General features: G+C 39.1%; 1 protein-coding gene and 1 pseudogene across 3 annotated transcripts in view; one reads left to right on the top strand and one right to left on the bottom strand.

Moving 5' to 3' along the window:
• The window catches only part of BLOC1S6 (biogenesis of lysosomal organelles complex 1 subunit 6), a 102099-nt gene that overhangs the window by 5164 nt on the left and 73339 nt on the right, over nucleotides 1-23596 (bottom strand). For 2 of the 3 annotated variants that reach the window (XM_074366060.1, XM_074366061.1), the window contains one exon: nucleotides 130-217. In XM_074366060.1, the coding sequence (XP_074222161.1) occupies nucleotides 130-217 (88 nt within the window). Of the gene's footprint in view, nucleotides 1-129; nucleotides 218-4575; nucleotides 4718-8279; nucleotides 8470-23596 lie in introns of those variants that run through there. The other variant, XM_010965266.3, reaches the window with a different exon arrangement.
• LOC105076995 (large ribosomal subunit protein uL3m pseudogene) lies at nucleotides 21800-23026 on the top strand (annotated as a pseudogene).

Below are 23596 nucleotides of genomic sequence, written 5' to 3'. Positions count from 1 at the left end.
AAACAAATTCTAAACTTTCAAAATTAGAGGAAAATATCTCAAACATACGAAAGTAGAAATTTGGGGAGATAATTCTACGTATTTCTAAAACAAGATGTCATTAAGCTATAGCAACTAAATCATGCTTACCAAAGCATTAATATCCAACATAGAATGACATTCTTTAAATTTTGAAATCTCTTGTTCCAACGTATCTAATAATACAACTTGGTTCTGTCTGAAATAAAAGCACACAGCCAAAATAAACTTAACATACTTTAAGTGATGGTTCATTAAAAGGAATCACATTCATCTTGATTAATGTCAGAAGTAGAAATTAGGTTGGTAATTTATTGACTCTCCAAGGCTTATTTAGTTTAGCATAATCTTTTTCAAAATAATATTCCAAAGCCACATTCTGATAACTAAGTGTGTCTTTTATTTTTGCCTCAATTTCACATTCTTTTTTTTTTTTTTTTTTTTTGGTGTGTGTTGGGGTGTAATTAAATTTGTTTATTTATTTATTTTCAGAGGAGGTACTGGGGATTGAACCTAGGACCTCATGCATGCTAGACAAGTGCTCTGCCACTTGAGCTATACCCTCCCCTCTTCAATTTCACATTCTAATAACAATGAACCATTTTAAATTATTTTATTACCTATTTCTAGCAACCTTCCATATTATCCCCCTAAGTGTTTTTTATACCATCTTGCCCCCAAAACTTGATGTTTTATGTATATTAAAATCGCAACATTACCATAAAGGAGAAGAGGAACAGTGACTTTTTAGATTATAAAATTGGGGAAAACGCAGCATCAAAGGATAATACCCAGTTGTGTGATTTTTGGAAATTAAGTTTCTTTCTCTAGACCTATATTTCTTCATTTATAAAGTAAGAAGATCAGATCAGGTAACTTCTAAGGTTCCTCTTAAAATCTGATTCAAAACTTTGGATTGAGGAAGACACGCCAACTTCTCTGATATTTTTCTCCAGATCAACCAATGCTGGGATCACAGCAACAAGTGACACTGGAGTTGGGGGGGGAGGGCCAGCTAATTAAATATTTTAAAGAATACTACGGACACAGAAAAATATAATATGATGTGTTTGCGAAACTATGCTGAACAGAGAACAATGATGAAAAAAATAAATAGCAATAAAGAGACTGAAGGGCAGTGACAAATCTCCACCATCCAGCACGGAGTTGGCATACCCTACAGGTTACAAGCGTCCCTTCAGCTCTGACTGAAGACCACAGAAGGTGAAATACAGAACGGATGAGAGGAGAACACAGCAAGTCAAAGATCCAAGATAAGCGGGACAGCAAAAACAGGTTACAACTGGAAAACAATAAAAAAATCAACAAAACCAAAAGTTGGTTCTTCCAAAAGACTGATAAAATTAATAAACTTCTAGCTAGACTAACAAAAAAAAAGAGAGAGAGAGAGAAGACACAAATTACTAACGTAATTTATGGAAGAGGGGACATCACTACTTATCCCATGGACACTAAAAGGAGAATAAAGGAATACTTTCAACAACTTTATGTCTACAAATTTGATAACTTAGATGGAAATGACTAATTCCTTGAAAGATACAAACTACCAAAACTCACACAAGGCAAAACTGATCATCCAAGTAGGCTTATATTTATAAGTAATAACCTTCCAGAAATGAACGTAGCAGGAACGGATGGCTTCACTGGTGATTTCAACCAAATATTTAAGGAAGAAATTACACCAATTCTCATTCTATGAGGCCAACACTATCCTAAAACCAAAACCAGATAAAGATACTACAAGAAAGGAAAACTATAGACCATTATCTCTCTTGAACATAGATGCAAAAATCCTCAACAAAACGTCAACAAATCAAATCCAATGTATAAAAAGAATTATACACCATAACCAAGTGGGATTTAGTCCAAGTATGCAAAGCTGGTTTAACATATGAAAAATCAATCAATACAGTCCACCACATCAACTGGTTGAAGAAGAGAAATTGTATGGTGTTATCAGTTGATGTAAAAAAAGCATCTGACAAAGTCCAACACCCATTCATGGTTAAAAACACTGTCATCAAGCTAGGAGGAGAGAGTAACTTCCCCAACTTGATAAAGAATATCTAAAAAAACCCTACAGCTAATATCACACTTGTGGTAAGAAACTAGATGCTCTTCCCGTAAAGATCAGGAGCAAGGAAAGGATGTCCACTCTTACTACTCCTATTCAACATTACTGGAAGTCCTAGCTAATGCAGTAACACACACGAACAAAATAAATATCGGAAAGGAAGGGGAAAAAACTGTCTGTTCACAGATAACATGATTGCCTATGTGGAAAATCCCAATGAATCAACAACAACAAAAAACACCCAGGAATAAAAATGTGAATATAGCAAGGTTTCAGGATACAAGGTTAAAATATAAAGGTCAGTTGTTTTCCTTTATACCAGCAATGAACAATCAGAATTAAAAATCAATACCATTTATAACTCCTGTCAGATGAAATACTTCGGTATAAATCTAACAAAATATGTGTAAGATCTATGTGCAAAAACTATTAAAGTCTAATGAAAGAAATAAAAAAGATCTAAATAATGAAGAGATATTCTAAGTATGTGGAATAAAAAATTCAATACTGCTAAGATCTCAATTCTTCTCAACTTGATCCAATGCAATCTCAATTTAAATCCCAGCAACTTATTTTGTAGATATCAACAAACTGATTCTAAAATTCATATGAAAAGGCAAAAAGCGAGAATAGCCAACACATACTGAAGAACAAAATTGGAAGACTTAACATTACCAAATTTCAAGACATAAAACTACAGAAATCAATGGTATTGGTGAAAGAACAGATACATTAATCAGTGGGATGGTGTAGAAAGCTCTTAATAGACCCATATATTTCTTTTTCTTTTTCTTTTCTTTCTCTGAAGTTTGCTCATCTTTCTTTAACACTCAAGAAGTTTAACAACTATTTATTCTTCCTATTCAACTGTTATAAACAGTAGCTGATTTTACTATCATTATCATCATTTTCATCATCATCATCATCATCTAGTTGCCTAGGAAGATAAATGAAGTTATTCCAACACTAAATTTTAGCCAATGTCCTCCTCAATTAAACTTTCCAATTAAATCTTGATTCCCAGTTTTCTGTAAGTAAAGTGTCATCCAGCTGTTTTGTTTGCAGAGTTTCTTACCTTTCTTCAGTCTATCTTGCTTCATTCAAACTCCCCCACAAAATCTTTATGACTTTTCTACAGCGATTGACTGTTGTTAAAATACAAAACAGACCACACAATAGGGATACAAAAAATCTCACTTGGAACTAGCAGAAAACCAAGAATGTTGTCAACTCCCTAACCACGCGCAGTAAAACACAGTACCACTTTTATACTCACTTATCATCTGGAAATCTAGGGACTAGAAAGTTAGCTATCAATATTTATAAAATGGACGTAAGTTGTTGATTATTCCTCTCCTTTTGCCCTAATAAAGGGTTTTAAGATAGTTTTCAAAGGGTAGGTCTTAGAGCAGCAGCAGTACATAGCCAGTTTAAAGCTGACCACCACATTTCCTAAGTGTATATATCTATTAAAATTCATCAAATTATGTAGCACAGGGAACAATATTCAATATCTTGCAGTAACTTACAGTGAAAAAGAATATGAAAACAAATATATGTATGTTCATATATAATTGAAGCATTGTGCTGTACACCAGAAATCGACACAACATTGTAAACTGACTATACTTCAATAAAAAAATATAAAAATTAATCAAATTGTACATAGAAATATGTGTAGTTTACTTTATGGGAATTATACCACAATAAAGATGTTTAAAAAAAAAAACCCAAAACCTCCCCAAAAGATAATAATAAAATAAAGCTGATAACCACAAAAAAGAAATGATAGGCCAGCTTGGGCAATCCAGAGAGGTCCTGACCCAAGAGGAAGCAGAAGCTCAGTCGGCTGTCTCTGAGTGGGAGCTGATAAAGTCACAGTATATATTTCTGCATACTGATCCCACTCTAAGGGGATTCTTCCTTATCCTGTTCCTCTCTTAGCTTATTTTCCAATCCTTTATTTAGCTAGCAGAGTTATTTATTAGGAATGAAATGGGTCATCTCAATAAAAAATAATTAAGGATTTCTGGCAACTCATGCGAACCAACAATTCAAAACAAATTGTGACTCTTATGTTGACAATTTTGCAACTCTACTCAGAAACAGGTGTATAGCTATCTTGCAACATTCCCAGTAGATGATACTTTCCTAAAACAGTGGTGAGACACCAAAACCAAAGAGTCTAGATAAGATTTAGGGGTACTCCTTAGAGACCAAACCCTCTAGGAGCATTCATTGCACTTTTTACATTTAGATTACTATGTAATCTGAATTACACATATGCTACATAATTTAGAATACTCCACTCCCATTTGCTATCATGAGAGATATAGAAATACTCCATTGTCTTAAATGTTACAAAATATTATCCCTTATTATAGCATATGTTTTTACTTATAGAGTAAATTATGACATTGCCAGAGGGGAAATGAGTGCATCTATGGTTTTTGCCAGCTCACGTGAGTTCCTGAAGAGCTTGTTTTGATCTCTGCAGGTCTGGCAGGTAGTGAGAAAGCAATCCTTCTGCCAGTTGCTCCACAGCTTTGTCTTCTATGGTCAAGTCCTCTATTAACCCTTCATCTGGAGAAGTGTCACTTAAACCTGTCTCCAAGCAAAAAAATCTAATTTAGATAGCTTTTAAATTGACACAGGTGTAAGAGAGTAGTGAGGGAGGGAAAGAGGCTGGCAGTGGAGTTCAGAGCACATACACAGGATACTATCGGTATGCATTCTGGCTTTTTTTTTTTTTTTTTTTTTACTTTTACCTTCTGAACATCCTCTAAAGAAATGAGTTATGAGCACTCAAAAAATATTTTTAAACTACTAGCACAAAGGAAAGTCCAGATTAAATGAACATTAATATATGCAAAATTCTGTATGTTTATGTATTTTTCAGGTAGAGGATTTGGAGTTTTCAATAAATTATTAAAAGATTTTGAGGCCTAAAAGTGGGAAACAGTCACTGAATAGAAGAAATTCTTCTTTTCAAAAACATGCAGAAATTACACAGAGAGAGAGAGAGAGAGAGAGAGAGAGATTTTTTAATGCAATGCCTGAAACAGTTTTTGCAATTCTATGGAAGTAATATGGGTCAAGATTTATTCTGTAGATATCCTGATGTATCATTTACATATAAAAGGAGGGTTGTTTCGTTATTCATTAGCAATCAGAGGAGAGATTTTCTAAGAATTTCTCCTCTCTTGAGATTCAGCACCTTAATTTACCATAGAAAACAGTGTATAATAATTGTCTTGCCTGTAGATCTAGATGTGATGCCAGGATTTATTTATACTTTTCTTTTGAATAAAAACAGTGTAAGTATTGTGCCAGACAGGCAAAAATGTCTAACATGAGCATCCATCAATTACTACTTCTACCAAGAAAAATACAAAAATATTTCTAAATAAGGTTCAATGAATGGTTTGTAAGATTTCAGAATGAAAAAAAAGTGAAATGGTCATATTACTTTACACTCCAAAAGTATTTTTAAACTAATATTAAACTCTGAGACACCTCTCTTTAATCATAATCTGGTAATAATCTATAATACCAAATTAGATCATTATATAGAATACCTTTATCACGACATGTTGCTTATAGCCCATTTCCAAGTATAGGTTTTACCACAGATTTAAATTTTGGCAAGACTGGAAAACAACATGCTGTCATATTCAAAATTAGCTTTTAGAGACTAAAATAAACTAGTATGGTTTTTATTTGAATCCTGAGAAACATATGAAAATACTTTGGAATTCTCAAGGTGCAAGGCAATATTCAAACAAGTAAGAGCCAACTAGAAACTGAAGCACGTCACAAATGAAATAAAAATGTAATGGGAAATGGGGAGCATTTACAGATATTGTCATTGATGTACTATCAGATGGGAAGTGAATAAAATGTATCTGACAATTAATGCCATTGCAAAGAGCTTGATTTCAACAGAAGTGCAAACAGCAGCAACTCTCTTTCAAAAATACAGAAAGCGTAAGTATTACACATAAATAGAAACAACCAAATAAGGATATTTCTACTTTAAGGAATAATAACCAATACACCTTCCTTATACCGTATACACATTTTAACCCCCAAACCCCCTTCACCCTGCCTCGGTCTTCTGGTTAATTATTGGAATAGTCTTTTAAGTTACTCATGTTTTTACATATATTTATTTACTAAGTTCAAGGTACTTAATTGTGGGAAACAAGAAACATTTGCTGCACATATATCCTACGTTTAGTTTCTGAGGTTACAACAATAAACGAGGCAAGTCCCCTTCCCTGAAAGGGCTCAATACTGGGGAATCAGAGAACTGAGAAGTGCCATTAGAGGAGAGAAGGATCACTTTCACCAGGGACAACGGGGAACAATTCCTAAGGTGTGGGCATTTGGGCTGAAGCTTGAAGAATGGACAGAATTTTCATTTCTTTCTTTTTCTTTTTAAGTGTTATCATCATAAAAACTTAAAATACAAAAGAAGGAGACATAAGCTGAAAAGTAAAAATACTCCTCACTCCCTTACTCCAGAGTTACTCTGGAGTTTCTTACACAGCCTTGAAGAAACTGTCTTTGCACACCCATGCTTAACCCTGATTTTACAGCAAGGAAATACCACTCATGCTGTACTGCAACTTTTCTCATAAATATGTAACTTAGATACAGTCCATATTAACATATATGTATTTACTACATTCTTTTTAACAGAACAGAATTCTACCATTTTTTAACTAGCTCCTTATTGTTATGGACTGAATGTGTCCTCCCCCCAAAATCATAAGTTGAAGCCCTAACCCTAACCCCTAACCCTAGTATTTCCAAACGGGTCAGAATTCTAAGACAGGGGAGGAAGGGATGCAATACTGGCAAAGGAAGCAGCATGAGGAAAGGTGGGAATACAGGATTGCTCTGGAAAGAGAAGTTAATTTGGGGTGTCTGGAGCATGAGACATATACAGCAGTGAGCTATAAGACCACTTGGTCAGCCTATGCGGACCCTTGAGTGCCAAGCTAATGTGTTTTTGGCCTTTAAGTAGTAAGGGGCCACTTAAGGTTTCCAAGCAATTAAATGATATGATTGGAGCCTTATCCTGGGACAGTGATGTGATAGTGGGATAGATGAAGTGAAAGAGTTTGAGAGAGTAAAGGTGGACTAGTCTTACGACTGTTGTCGCAAGGGTGAAAATACGAAGAGGAGATGGGAAATGTACAGTAGAATCCCCTAGACTAAACAGAGGTAGGAAGCAAGTGAGAGGAAAGAGTCAAGAGGAATGCCAACGTTTCAAGTGACAGTGACTTGGTACCATTAACAGGATCAGACATGTACATGCTGTATGTATGCAAAATAACTATGTCAAAATACCCAACAAGCAAATGGAGGAGCAAGCATAGAGAGATGCAAGCTGCACTTAAATACAAGCAAGTCATATTTGTAGAAGCAACTCAGAGAAGGTGTGAAAGAGAGAGAAATCACTCAGGAAAAGCTTGACCATGAAAGGGCCGAGAGCACTATTTTGGGGTAATCCTTATATATCTGGAACAGGAAGTACAAGTGAAGGCACATCCAAAGTCCTGCAGCCTTTCCTCATCTAGGGTTCCTCATCTGAACTACAGAACACAGAAACTGCTTGGAGTGACTATCTTCTCAATGCTCCCAAGAACGGTACACACATAGTACCATTCTGGATGCAGAGCAAGTCAACAAATGCCCTAGGCCATTAGGGCTTACATCTCTCCTGGAACTCGGGCTGAGAAAGCCTGCTGGAGGAACAGGGACGCAGTAAGGTTAACAAGCAAGACAGAGCATTTCATGAATGCGTGGTCAGTAATACAGACTACATCAATTCTCTGAATTACAAACCGATTATCCGTCTGACACATTTATCCTTAACCACTACTAACATGTAACAAACAGCCAACAGTCAAGAAACTCAGAGACTTCAGCAAATCCCCCCTAAACCACCTCAAACATCGCTTTCCCTCCAGACCTCATTTCCTGCCTCCTTCTAGGGCAGGGGGCTCCGCGAGGTGCCCTGCTTCCGCGCTGCGGCCAGAGTCTCCGGGCCACGGCTGCCGAAAGCATTTCACTCCCGTTGGGCGGCCTCGGAGACCAACCCACTCGGATCCCGGCCCCCCGCCCTCCCCTCCCATCCCCTCCCCACAGCACGTACCCGGGATCGGGTCCCCGGCCCCCAGGCCTTCGGGTGGCCCTGTCAGGACCCCGTCCGGGGTCGGCGGCCCAGGGACACTCATGTCCCTCCCGCTGGGAACAAAGAAGAGGCAGTGGTACAGGACGTCAGGTACAGTAAGGAAGCACCCAGCGCGTCCAGAGCCCACCCGAACAGAAGCCGCGGTTGCACCCGGAAGTGACGAAAGCGAAAAACCGGCGGACTCTGGGCACGTGACCGCGGGTCCGCCCCACCCCCTTCTTGCCTCCCCCTCTTCCCCACTACAGCTCCAACCCCACCCGGGCGCCTTCAGGACTCCGTGCTGACGTCGTAGTGGGGTCTGGGAAACCGTGTCTGTTTATAGTCAGCTGTGCCGGGCTCGCGTCCCTGCATCTGATAGTGGGGGGCGCGGATGAGAAAGGGCGGTGACGGGAAGGGGCTGCTCTCAGGCCTCTCGGGTGGGAATCGAAGACTGGAGACCTGTGGGTCGAGCCTGGGTGAGCAGTCAGGCTTTGTTCAGTGGGCCAGGCGCAGCTTTGCAGTTTTATGTCCGCGTTAAGAAAATACCCTAAAAATTAGGGCTGTGTGCTTTCCCTCCGGTTTGGACCCTCAAAAAATTACGTGTTCACCTATCTTCAGCCTTGCTAATTGGGGGTCTGCCAGGACTCCTCTCCTCTTGTTGATTGTAGGTGAACAATTTAAGGCCTGGACTGCAGCTTCTACGGGACAAATTCAGCCAAATTACCGGAAACTACTTGCTGAGATCCTGTGTGATGGTATCATGAATTTTGATGAAAAACACTTAGAAATGAGCAGAAGCAGCTTCAGACCAAATAAAATGATCAGCTATGCTCTCCTTACCTGAGACCCTCTCACTTAGACTGTAATAGTGTCTTGCTAATGTTGCACCCCAAAATCGCCTGTCCAAACAATTTTCTATGCTGCAAGCAGAGCTATCTTCAGAAAACTGGAAATTAACTCAAGCCTCAGAAACTTGCCCCTGAACCCCATTGCCCTTATCAGTGCATTCACATCCTCCTTTGGCCTCCTTTCCTCTCAAGATTAGCTGCTTCTTACTAGCTGTAGTAATCGGAATAATGCCCCCAAAAAGATGGCCACAGATTTAATTTCCAGAACCTGTGAATATTTTGTTTCACTACAAAGGGTAATTAAGGTTGCTGGTCCCATGACTATAAAATAGATAATCCAGGGTTATTGAGTGAATCTGATGTAATCACAAGGGGCTTCAAAACTGGAAAAGCGAGGGAGATGTGACTATGAAAAATGACTGAAGAGATGCAACATGGCTGGCTTCGAAAATAGAGGAAGAGGGTTTCCGCCCAGGATGGTAACCTCTAGAAGCCAGAAAAGACAAGGAAATGGATTCACTGCTAGAGCCTCTAGAATGGAGCTCAGCCCTGCCAACACCTTAATTTTATCCTACTGAGATCTGTGTTGGACTTCTGACCTATAGAACTCTAAGATAGCATGTTAATTTATATTGCTTTAAGTTTGTGGTCATTTGTTACTATAGCAATAGGAAAGTAATGCACTACCCTTCAAACACCCTTTGTTCCATCTGAGCATACTCCCCAAAACTATGCCCTTTCATTCACAGGCATGAAAGAATATTCTTTTCAAAGTCATACTCAATTTTTCAAGGCTCAACCTAAATAATGCCTTTACTTTAAAGTCATTCATGATCCCCTCTCCCCTTTCAACCTTCAGAAACTATAGTAATAATCTTTGCTCAACTACAAAGCATCCCTCCTATTTAGCACTTAATGCATTATTCTATTAGTTATTTCCCTTGATTTCCTCTATTAATTGCCAGCTCCAAACAGAAAATCATATTCACAGAGAAACATAATAGGTTCTCAATGGATATTTGCTGAAATATTGATTCTCTAGCCCCAAATTCCAAATATAATCTCCAAAGTCTGAGACACACAAGGTGGCACTTGATAAAACTGCCTGGTAACCTTTGTTGATTGATTGTATTATCTCCTAACTAGGTACTAAGGCCCTTTAGAAGAGACCCATGTTCTATGGGTGGTCTGTAACCTCTTTATCTATTAGCACAGTTTTAAGCATATTACTTGGATTTTAAAATACTGGTTATTTGAATTTAATGGATGAAATTAATTAAACATTAAACTGTTGAACAAAAAAAGAACATTAAAAAGAATGAATGTTCTTTTAAAGCATTTTAACTTTACTTAATGTGACAAAAATGAATCAGCCAAATAGACAAGGAGGACTTTCTACCAAACCCATCTTGCTTTTCTCTTTCTCCTTTTCCTTCTTTACCCCTACAGATTTAGGCTCAGTGCATCAAGAGCGTGTTGAGGACACTCCGTGTTCCAGCCTTTGTTAAGCAAACCCTATGACCTAACACTGCATGTGACACAGCTCAAAATTAAAAGGTTGGAATTGGATGCCAAGGAAGTCAACGGTTTGTTGAATTATATACATCTTTCAAAATGCATTTCATTTCCCCACTGATAGTGGCCATTCTCTCTTATGCACTAAATATCCACTCAGTTATCCACTTCAAATAGCTGAAACTGGACACATTGGCACGGTAAGGTGTTAAAAAAAAAAGAGGTAAAAATTCTTATTCCTGTCCTCCAGGAATTTATATTCTACCATTTATACATAGTGTAATTAGACAGCATGACAATAAAGTACTAATTTATGTGGAACAGACCTACAGGAGTACAAAATACATGATGATGTCATATTGGTTTCTTTTTGCTGATGTAACAAATTACCACAGACTTGGGAGCTTAAAGCAACACAAATTTATTATCTCACAGCTCTCAGGATTGGAAATCCAAAGTCAGTCTCTGTGGGCTAAAATCAAGATGTCGGCAGGGGTAGTTACTTCTGGGGACTCTGAGGAAGCATCCCCTCCCTTGCCTTTTCTAGCTTCTCAAGGCTAGCCGCATTACTTGCCTCATGGCCCCACATCACATTGCTTTTTCTCCTTCTACTACCACTATTGCACCATCTCTGCTCATCCTCTGATCCTCCAGCCTCCTTCTCGTAAGAACATTGACTCCACCTACATAACCCAGGGTAATCCCCCCCATCTCATGGTCCTTAAACCACATCAGCAAAGTTCCTTTTGCCATGTAAAGTAACTAACATTCATAGATTCTAGGGAGTTGAAAGTGGATACCTTTAGGGGACCATTATTCAGCCAACAACAGATGTGCAGTTGTGTAATGCACAATTGGGAAGTAACTAGAGAAATTTTTTCAAACCTAATAGAGGAAATGAATCTAAGCTGTACCTTGAAGGACAGATCAATGTAATATGCAGGCAAAAACTAGTAGTCTTCCAACAGGGAAACACACACACACACACACACACACACACACACACACACACACACACACACACACACACACACACACACCATAAGTAGCAAACATATACTTCAGATTCAAGGACCTCAAGGTGCTGTCTTTTCAGGAAGACAAGAATAATACAGATTAAATGGTTAGTAAAAGAACCTAATAGAGAAAGGTGTTATATAATCTTTGCGATCAAAAGAACTTAAAAAGACAAAAGATAACACAAAATGTAGTCATACAGCTCAGGGTCCCACTCCTTCCCATTTAAGACTCTTAACTTTTCATGGCTGAAAATTCATTCTTCTATGGAGTTTTGCTACTATAATAAAAGTCCTGGTCCTGATCTTCAACTTTTGCTGCTGTCTGGCTGCAGAATTTGAGAGTCTTTGTATATTCTGCCGAGGAGGTCCTTTGGCTTTCACATTTCATCTTGAATTGGAGCTTAATTGCCCTCAGTATATCGTCATTTTTTCTCCAATGCTTTAATAGCATATGGCAAGAGCCATTTAATTCTACAGTCCTTATATTTACTACTTCCCTAATCATCTCAAAGACCTGGGTTATTACACCTTGCAGTGCATCGCTTCCACTAGAGTCCTATCCCAGCTCACCAGTGCAGCTTGTCAGGCACTATCAACACTCCACCTACAACCATAGATCGGATCCTCATTGCTAGCCAGCCAGTGGGCTGACATTGCCAGGACATCATGGGCACCAACTTTCCCAGATGGGATTCCCCAGGAAACAGATTCTGAGACCGAGGTTTGCATGCAGGAACCTTATAGGAGGGTACTTTCAGGAACAACACCTGTAAGAAAATGAAGAGGGTAGGACTGGGTAGAAGAAGGTGAGCTGAACTGCTTAGGAGTTAGATCAGAGGCTTCAGCTGATCCCATGGGGAGTTCTGGAGCCACAAAAGAGCGTTCGAGTTTTCTCACATAGAGGCAAGGGGCTGAACCTTAGTACAACTGTATCAGTCACTGGATGCAGGCGTACCCTGAGAAGAGGTGTAAACTCAGGCAAATTAGCACCCTTCAGCAAGACGCTCGGATGTGTGAGCCATCGGCAGTCAACACATCCAACAGATAGAATCAGGCTTTCTGTCCTGAAGGAGGGATGTGGGCAGCACACAATGGCATCCACTATGGTTAGTTTCTGCTCACACCCTACAGATTCACAAGCCAAGAGAAAAGCAAGATGTACTGAAGCAGTCCAAAGAAGATTAGGTAACTATTCTGGAAGGATCTCCTTCTAAGACAGAAATGCTGGAGAAATGATGGGTTAATAATGAAAGGATAATTTTGGCACGACAAGGAAGTAAACTGAGGTCATCTGTGACTTCCTTGATGTCCATGATCATACCTTTCCCTGAGTCTCTTCCTACCTATCTGATCACCCTCCAGTTTCCTTCACTGACTCCTTTTCTGCCATCTTCCCCTTCCCCACACTTGTAAAGGTGTGGCCTGTGTTTCCTCCTCACCCTCTTCTCACTCTGCACTTTCTTTCTTGTCTATTTCACTTTGTCCCTTAGATCTGGATGACACCCGCATCTACATCTCCAGCTCTCACCTCACTTCCAAACTTCTCGCTTATGAGTTTCAGAATCTAATCTTCTGCTACCTGCTGGCCATCTCTTCCATCCCACCTCAAATTCAACACGTCCAAAACCAAATTCCTTAATGTAACATTCATGGGCCATCACAATCTGGTCTCCACCTAGTTGGGCTGTTCCTCCTCTGCATTCAATGGCTTTCTGCCTTTTTTGCTGGTTATTTTCTGGATACACGTGCATTTTTTGTCATTTGCAGTTACACATACTGTTCCTTGTGCCTGAGATGCCCTATTTATCCTTTTCCATTTGTCAGAATTCAACTCACTGTCCAAATCCCAAGTTGCATGTCACCTTATTTAAGAAGTCCTTCCTAAGGGCACAATCAGAATTAATCTCTTCTACCAGGCTTTGTTTATACCTCCAATAAGACAGTTACCATTGTCTACCTTTTATTATAGTTACTGAGTTTGTATTTGTCTCTCTCTCTAGGTTGTGAACTTTCTCAAGCCTTGCACTGTCAAGTTGTCTCACTCATCTTTAGACATTCATTGCCTAGCTCAGCATTTTGCCTATGGTAGGATTTATATTAGTTAGTGTACACATTCAGCTGCTATAACAAAGACCAAGGTAACAGTGGCTCAAACAAGATAGAAGTGTATCTCTCACACACAGGGGCACAGACTCCTTGTAGCTTATAGCTCGGTCATCACTTGACTGTTGGCCTCACTGGTATGACCCAGAGAACCCCACCAAGTCCACATGTCACACAGCAGGATGGAAAAGAAGGGTCAGAGAGAGAGGACACATCCTCTCCATGTCATGACCTGGAACTGAGTATACACTTCCACTCAAATTCCATTGAACAGGACTTAGTTGCGGAGAGGCAGGAGATGTTCTTTCACAGATCAGCCACGCACACAGGTAAAACATTGGGATGTAGCAGAGGATGGATGATGGAAAGCAACTAGCAGTCTTGCCACAGAATCAACCGATGCCTGCTTTAAAAACAATATTATAAAGCATTCACTTCACTCACTAGCAGATTGGGAAAGAGAAAAAAGAAAAAGTAGTCATGCTTGCAACAAGATAGCTGCTGAGTGGGAACGAGAAGAGAAAGAAGAGAATCAGTGTACTCTCCTCCTCAGCCAGCATTCCCATCAGATGCCTCTGGCTGGCTGAGGTCCAATTCTCTCTCAGTAATTTGGCCTTTCCCCCTTCAGCAAGGACTCCTTCAAAGTCACCTGGGCCTTACAGTGGGATTCACATTTCTGATTTGAGTCAGAAATAAGAAACAATTCAGGATTGTCATAGTCAATAATGATTCCAAGTAACTAGATATCTCATCTATTAAGAGTTATCTCTCGTTCAAATACTATTTGCCCCAAAACTTCCAGAGTAGCTGTTTCTCCTTCTACTTAAGGGAGGAAGAGGATAAGGAATGGGAAGATGGACCAACAGGAAAGACTTAAGTAGAAATTGCTAGTCCTCCCTGCTTATCCCATATTCTCTTTATTAATCAAATTTAAAGGCTAGATTTATTAGTGAAGATAGGGGATGTTCAATGGCCTTTCCATTCCTTCCTTCTTTCTTTCTTCCATTCTTCCTTCCTTCCTCTTTCTTTCTTTCCTTTCTTTCTTCTCTCTCTCCCTCTGTCTTTTTCTTCCTCCTTCCCTCCCTCCCTTTACCTCTCTTTTGCTGTAAATAAATTGGTAACAAAAATTGTACGTATTTCTTAAAAGGAGGCATACCCCCAAACTGGAAACAACACAAATGTCCACCAAGAAGAGAACAGACAGACAAATTGGAGTCTCCTCACACAATGGAATACTATGCAACATAAAAAGGATTGCTGGTACACACAATATGGAAAAGCATCAAATTAATTATTATGCTGAACAAAAGCAGGCAGACATAAAAGAGTGTATTTTGTATGATTCCATTTACACAAAGCTCTAGAACTAGCAAAACTAATCCACAGTGATAAAAGGCAGAAGAATGGTTGCCCAAGACTGAAGGGAAAGAGGCTGGCTAATCAGAGGCACAAGGAAACTTTCTGGCTTTTATTTTTACTTTACTATTGTGCAGCCACCACCATCTTCCATCTTCAGAACACTTTCATTTTCCCCAACTGAAACTCTGTACCCATTAAATACTAACTCCCACCTTCCTCTCCCTAGCCCCTGTCTGTCATTGTGCTATCTATGAATTTGACTACTCCAAGTACCTCACAATTGGAGTCATAAAATATTTGTCCATTTGTGATTGGCTTATTTCACTTAGTGTAATGTCTTCAAAGGCCATCTTGTGTTATAGCATGTATCTGAATACCCTTCCTTTCTATGGCTGAGTAATATTCTATTTCATGTATGCACCACATTTTGTTTATCCACTCATCTGTCAATGGACACTTGGATTGCTTCCAACTTTTGGCTATTGTGAATACTATTACTATGAACATGGGTGTACAAATATTTGTTCAAGTCCCTGCTTTCACTTCTTTTGGGCATATACTCAGAAGAGGAATGGCTGGATCAAACAGTAATTCTATGCTTAATTTTTTGAGGAACTTCCACAGCATTTTTCCATAGCAGATGCACCATTTTACATTCCCACCAGCAATGCACAAAGGATCCAATTTCTCCACACTCTGGCCAACACTTGTTATTTTCTGGTTTTGGCTTTTTTTCTTATTTATAATAATAGCCATCCTAATGCATGTGAAGTGGTATCTTATTGTGGTTTGTTGTTTTTTTGTTTTTTGTTTTGGAGGGGGAGGTAATTAGGTTTATTTATTTACTTATTTAGTGGAGGTACTGGGAGTTGAACCCAGGACCTCATGCATGCTAGGTGTGCACTCTACCACTGAGCTATACCCTTCCCCCTCATTGTGGTTTTGATTTGCCTTTATCTAATGATGAATGATGGTGAGCATCTTTTCGTTTGCTTATTGGCTATTTGTTTATCTTTGGAGAAATGTCTATTCACTTAAACGAAAGTAACACCTGGTGTCCCAAGTGTGACTATCCAACTATCTACATCCTGTATCCAAACCCACGAGCAGGCTCTGAATTATTCCTGCATTTTCAGGCCTCTCTGCATTTGCTCATGCAACTCACTCAACCTGAAATACACTTCCCCATCCATCAAAATCTTTCTTTCAAGTCCCAGCTGAAGGGCTCTGGTAAGCTTTCCCAAATCTCCCAATCAGAACAACTGCTTCTTCCCCTTCCCTGTGCTTGTTTCACTCTGTCCCTTGCACTAGAAGCCAAGGCCCTTTGGCCTAGGAATGGAATCTGTTTATTTTATATGTATGCCCTGCTGACACCCTACATAAATCTGATGGATAGATGAATAAATACTTTATAGTCTTCAAATTATAGGAGGCTCCTATAATTTTATAAAGTGTCTATAGCCTTTTAGGAGACAGATGAAACACAGAAGAAAAGTGTGGTCCATAAATGTGTGCACAGGACTGTGGGGGTAAGGGAAGCCCAAATGTGGATATGTGAGTTAGAGATTCAAAGTATGCTCATAGGAGGAAACCTGAGAAGCTGGTGGGGAGGTGCTGAGTAGGTATGCTGGTGGGGGTGGTGGAGCAATGTGCGGAGATAAACTAAAAGATCAGGGATGGTTGCTGTGTGAGGAGACTGAAGAGAGCTGTGGGGCAATGAGAAGGCACGACCATACCTGTAAGTAGTCCTGGCCTTGTGAATAAGCAGTGATTTTCATTCCTGTTCACTGCCCCACTCCAACTCACACACACTTTAGCTTTTTATTATTCTTTCATTCCCTTGGCTCTTAAAGATTTCTTCATAAAATGAAAATATCCCTGAGAGGTATTCAATTCCCATCAATTAACATCTTAGTTACCAATTATGCCAGTATATGAAAGCCATATCTTGAGGGAAATGGGGTGTGGTGGTCAGTTCTGTATGTTAACTTGGCTAGACATAGTCCCCAGTTATTTAATCAAACACTAATTTAGCGGCCACAGTGAAGGTATTTTGTAAATGTGAATTAAATCCTTATCAGTTGACTTCAAGAAAGACTCTCCTAGCTATTCCAGTGGGCTTGATTCAATCAGTTAAAGGTTTTAAGAGCAGAACTGAGGTTTCTCTGAAGAAGAATTCCCTCTGTGGATAACAGCTTCTGCTGATGCCCCAGAGTCCCAGCGTGCCCTTCCCGATGGCCTGCCCTCCTGTGTGCCCCTCCCGATGGCCTGCCCTGCCAGTGTGCCTTGCCAGCCACCACAATCATGTAAGCCAATTCCATGCAATAAATCTCTAAATATATCTCCTACTAGTTCTGTTTCTCTGGTTGAAGCCTGATGGAGGATTAGGGGCTGGGCAGGGAGAGGGGAGAGGCCTGCACGGAGGAATAAAGGAAGAGGAGCAGGCAGCAAAGGGAATGTTGACGGGGGAGTTGATTTGATAATTCTGCCCAAAGAAGGCCTTACTGGAGAAAAATAAAAGAAAGGACAGAAAACTCTCAGAGGAGACTGAGAGTCAGAGTAAAGAAAGGTAGACAAGGTGGGGAGACCACACCACAAACTCAGTCTTCTTCAGCAGCTTTGGTTATCAGCAGCAGTCGGGGTAGAGAGGGGATACTGACGTCCTAAAGGAACCTAGTATCTGCAGATTGCATGAGAGCTATTCCTCAGAACAGCACCAGCGCACTTTGGCTTCTTTGTACGTTTCTGTTCTTTCACATAACCACAGTGGCAAATGAGTACCTTTGAAACTAATGCTTCCAGGCTCAACTGCAAAGTCAAATGCACTTGGAAAAAAGAAAAAAGAACAGAGAGGGAACTGGGTTCCTTCTAAACCTAGAGGGTTTCCCCAAACGTTATGACTAATTCTGGCAAATTTCCCAGAAACTAGGTATTCTAAACTAAGTATGTATTTGAATAACTCAAGAGCAAGACTATAAGTTGGAAAAACTATAATGTTTGAATACATACTTCAGTAAGCAAGTTAGTAAAAAGATGGTAATGTATATGAGCACTGAAGGAAAGAAAAAAAGTGACCCTTGACTATAATACAGCATTCAAGGGACTCTAAGAAGGAAGCTACATACACATGATTTAAAAAAAAAAAAAAAACAGGAATAAGCAAAAAGTTAGAGATCCAAAACTGGACAGACTTACATACCAATAATTAAAGGAATCAGCAACTGGAGGAGAAATATAAAAAATCAGCTAGTAGGCTAGAATGTTTCACATAGAAATTACATGAAAAAAAAAAGTAAGCTGAAATAAATTAGGAAATCTTCATAATAAAAATTTCTTCTGAAAGGAACAAACTACTGATATATACAATAACATGGGTAAATCTTAAAAACTTTATGCTCAGTGATAGAAGCCTATACTAAGTAGGTGCATACTGTGTGATTCCTTTTACATAAAGTTCTAGAACAGCAAAGACTGATCTATGGTGAAAACTAATCAAAACAGTGGTTAGTTCTAAGGAGTAAGGAAAGGGATTGACTGGAATGGGCAAAAATGAACTTCTAGAGCAATTATTAGTCATGAAGAAAATATAAGTTCAATGCAAGTTAGAAGTACAATGAATTACTCCAATGGAAACTATGCACAAGGATTGGTGTATAGATCAATGGAATAGAATTGAGAGTCCAGAAATAAATCCATATATTTGTGGCCAATTGCTTTTCCACAACAGGACCAAGACAGTTCAATGAAAAACTAGCCTTTTCAACCAGTGATGCTGGGACATCTGGATAGTCACACACAAAAGAATCAGTTTGGACCCTTACCTCATACCATATACAAAGATTAATTGAAAGTGGATTATAAACCTGTAATGTAAGAGCTAAAGCTTATGAAATGCTTAGAAAGAAACATAGGTATAAATATTTGTGATTTTGGATTGGGCAATGATTTCTTAGATATGATACGAAAACAGAAGCAAAAAAGAGAAAAATAAATTGGAGCTCATCAAAATTAAATGAAAAAAAAAAACTGACAATACCAAATGTTGGTGAGGATGACAGTGATCTCTCATACTTTCCTATGGAAGTATAAAATGGTATAAGCACTTTGGAAAACTGGCAGTTTCTTATCAAGTTAAACATATATCCATCCTGTAATGCAGCAATTCCACTCCTAGGTATTTACCCAAGAGAAATGATGAATATCTATGAATACTCTTATAGAACTGTATTCATGGAGAGCATTGTTGACTCCGTAGCCCCAGTGCAAGGAAGTTCTTCAGCAAGATGACAGCAAGAAAGTTCAGGTGGTGCCTGTTCAGGGGCAGAGTTAAAACTAAGGGTTCCTCTTCAGAAATCTGTATTTTTAACTATCAGCCGCCAAGAATGGTTAGTAAATCTTTTAAAAAAGACAAATTGCTATTTATTGAGCACTTAGTATACAACAGGCACTGTGCTACATGGTTAATCTTATTTAGGCTCGACCAGAACCCTAGAAGGAATATAACCATAATATTGTCTTTATTTTATAGATGGAGTAACTAAAGCTTACAGAAGTTAGCAGCTTGCCCATGGTCACCAAAGTAAATACATGATTGTACATGCCACGATTAAAAGGAGTATGTTTGTCTCATTCATCTTTGAGTTTCCCATGTCTAGCACATATTGACTGTATAAATTATTATGATAACTGTATAAATTGTAGTGAATGATGGACTTGACTGTCTGACCTTAAGAGAACACACGAGTATCTCTATTCTACACTAACTCTAACAGCCCTATTTTTAAGACACAAGTTTGTAATTCAAGGTTTGGTTTTGTTTTACATATAGACACTACAGAGTTTTAACTTTGACAAGCCAGTGAGATTTCTCTTTCAAAATTCTAACAGGATAGCAGGACCCCTAAAATTAACTTACTGAAAATGAAACAAACAAAAATGTAGTAATTACTTGAAGGCGTCAGTAGTGATTACTGTCCTACTCTATCAGCTGGGTAAATGATGGTAGCAGAGGCATTTAAAATACCCCTACTACCTAAGGTAAGTAATACTAGTTACTGTAACAGATGCAACCTAAAATCTCTAAGTCTTAACCAAATAAAAGTCACTTCTCTTTCACCATACAGCCAGTGGAGGTCAGCAGGTAGCGGGCGCTCTGCTCCACATGGTCAACCAGGGACCCAGGTTCCTTCCATTGCATGTCTGTGCCTTCATATGGATACTCAGTTCCCTCCACTTACCTGACAGACCAGGAAAGAAAATGAGAGTGACTTATACTTTTTATGGGACAGGCCTGGAAGTGTCACATATTCCTTTGTTTACATTTTATTGGCCATAACTCAGCCAGAAAGCCTCACCTAACTGCAAACTATGTGCCCCAAGAAGAGGACAAGGATATTAACAAAAATGATCAGTCTATGTGGAAACATCCCAAACTGGGAAGAAAAAAACTCTCAAAACCCAACAAAAGAGGGATGTTAAGCCTACTATGACATCTAGAATATGATACAGTTGTTTAAAACAGATCAGATAACTTGATATAATGACATATCAAATAAAACAAAACTATAAAGAAGAAGAAAATAATAGGTATAAATGGATCACAACTAGATAAAACCACATGTATATTTACTGTTAACAGTTAAAAGGGTCGGAATTTTGTAATATCTAAAGGTTTTTTAATATCAAAACTTATGGGATGTAGCAAAAGCAATACTAAGAGGGAAGTTCATAGTGATAAATGTCTACATTAAAAAAGAATAAAAATCTCAAATAATCTAATTTTCACATCAAAGAGCTAGAAGAAGAATAAATGAAACCCAAAGTTAGTAAAAGGACGGAAATAACAAAAATTCTAGCAGAAATAAGTGAAAAAGAAAACAGAAAAGCAACAGAAGAAAATCAACAAAGCTGAGTAGATTTTTTTTTGAAAAGATAAACAAAATCAACAAATTCTTAGACTAAGTAAGGTAAAAAGAGAGTATTCAAATAAATAAAATCCTAAATTGAAGAAGAGACATACAACTTATGTCATGGAAATAAAAAGGATCATAAAAGACTACTATGAACAATTATACACCAACAAACTGGATAAACTAGAAGAAAGTAGAACTCCTGCACACTGTTGGTAGGAATGCAAAATGGTACAACTGATCTGGAAAACAGTATGGGGTTCCTCAAAAAATTAAAAATAGAACTACCATATGATCCAGCAACCCCGCTTCTGGGTATTTATCTAAAAGAACTGAAATCAAGATCTCAAAGATATTAGCACTTCTGTGTTCACTGCAGCACTATTTACAAGAGACAAAGAAATAAATGTCCAATGACAGATAAATGGATAAAGAAAATGTGATCATCTACATACAATAAAATACTGTTCCACCTTTAAAAGGAAGGGAATTCTGCAATATGCAACAAGATACATGAATCTTGAGGACATTATGCTAAGTGAAATAAGCCAGTCATAGAAAGACAAATACTGCATGATCCCACTTATATCAGGTATCTACAATAGTCAAATTCATATAATCAGAGTGGAATGGTGGTTGCCAGGAACTGGAGGGTGAGGGAAATGGGGAGTTACAGTGGGCTTAATGTTTCAGTTAAGCAAGAGAAATAAGTTCTAATTGGCAGACTGCTGGTTGAACAGCTCCTGGATGTCTGCCCCATGGCAGAGAAGCCCTGAAATGGAGCAGTGGGGCTAGAAGCGTCTCAGGAGGACTCCTCCCCGGCCACTCCATGACTGGCTGGAGGCTGCTGTCACGGACCCGGGCACAGGTACTGGGCGTAGGCAAAGGCAGCCTGGGTACTGCTCAAGGCTTGGGGGACAGAACAAATATCTGGCTTTTGGTTAGAAGTCTCCACAGCAAGAGTTGTACTTGGTGGGATGAGCATCTCTGCAAAGAAAATGTTCCATTTGTGAAGCAGTTAGTTTCTGATAAAAATGAAACCCAGTTAGTTAGTGAACTGTATCCTCTGAAGATGAGCCATGCCCTTTGCATCCTTGGGAACCAGGTTCCTCTGGAGTTGGCCTTATCACACTGAAGCATGATGCCTTTATGGACCAAGGATGGTCAAAAGCATATGATCACATTAGTTCAGATACAAGACTGTCACATCCTAAAATAAACTCCAAAGGAAAACCATAGTGGAAAATGGCAGCCCTAAGTGTAGGAGGGAAAACGGCATCACATTTCTGTAAACCTACATGTATGCTGGAAATCTACTGAGAACTTGGATTGCTGCCAGGATGGAAAGTTAAAACCTTTCATGGAACAGAGAACACTGTGATTAAACCAGGCAATCCTTGTTATGCTGCTCACTTTCTCCCAGGACAGTATGTGAATGTCACAGCAAAAACTATATTGGTAAAGCTTTTCAAGGCATCGTGAAAAGATGGGAGATTTAAAGGCCAGCCTTCTACTCATGGTCAAACAAAAATCCACAGGATACCTAGAACAATTTCAACCAGTGATGTCGCCAGAGACCAGCCTGGCACCAAAATGCCTGGACAAATGGGAAGTACAGAGAGGACAGCATATGGACTGAAAGTGTAGACACAAAACACAATATCATCTATGAAAATGGACATAACAATTGAGATTCTAAACTGCCTGCCTATAAAGATTTCTGTAAAATTCCATCATCCCCTATGTATGTTCCTAATGGAGAGGAAGAGAAACAACCAGGAGATTTATATGATAAGAACATGGGTCAGGCCAGCAGGCCTTCTATTACATTTGCCTGACCTCACTGGGCACAGCAGAACCTTACACGTTCTTTGGGTTTCGATGGGCCAGAACAATAAGATATCCAGGATTTATGTTCTCTCTTCTCAACCACAGTGATACCACACTTGTTATCTTTGTCAAAGGTGTAAATATATCACTCATCCTCCAAGTGAATTTTGTTAGAAAAATTCTAACTTAAATCAGTTAAGTAGATTTGATAGGCCAAATTTAGATGGATTGGTGGTTTGTATATTAGCAAACTCTTTATAATTTGTAGGATTCATTCTTTTTTATTTAATTTCCCAAGCTATCTTAAGGTGTTCATAAATTTAACTTTCTTTCTTTAAAAGAAAAATAAGGGGGTGTGGCCAAGATGGTGGAGTAGGAAAACCCTGAGCTCACCCCCTCCCATGGGCACACCAAAATTGTAACTATTTATAGAGAAACTTTTGACAAACCTGAAGACTAGCAGAAATGATCTCCTACAACTAAGGACATAAAGGAGGAACCACAACGAGACAGGTAGGAGGGACAGACACATGGTCTAGTCAGGACCCATGCCTCAGGTGGGTGACCCACAAATCAGAGGGAAATTACAATTTCAGAGGTTCTCCCCAAGGAACAAGGGGGCTGAGCCCAACATCGGGCTCCCCAAGTCGAGGGTCATGCACTGGCAAGAAGAGTCACCAGAATGTTTGGCTTTGAACCCCAGTGGGGCTTCCTTT

This window comes from Camelus bactrianus, chromosome 6 (assembly GCF_048773025.1).
Source record: "Camelus bactrianus isolate YW-2024 breed Bactrian camel chromosome 6, ASM4877302v1, whole genome shotgun sequence".
Lineage (NCBI taxonomy): Eukaryota > Metazoa > Chordata > Mammalia > Artiodactyla > Camelidae > Camelus > Camelus bactrianus.
The sequence above is the reverse complement of the archived record's forward strand: the minus strand, read 5'-3'. Positions and strand labels throughout refer to the sequence as shown.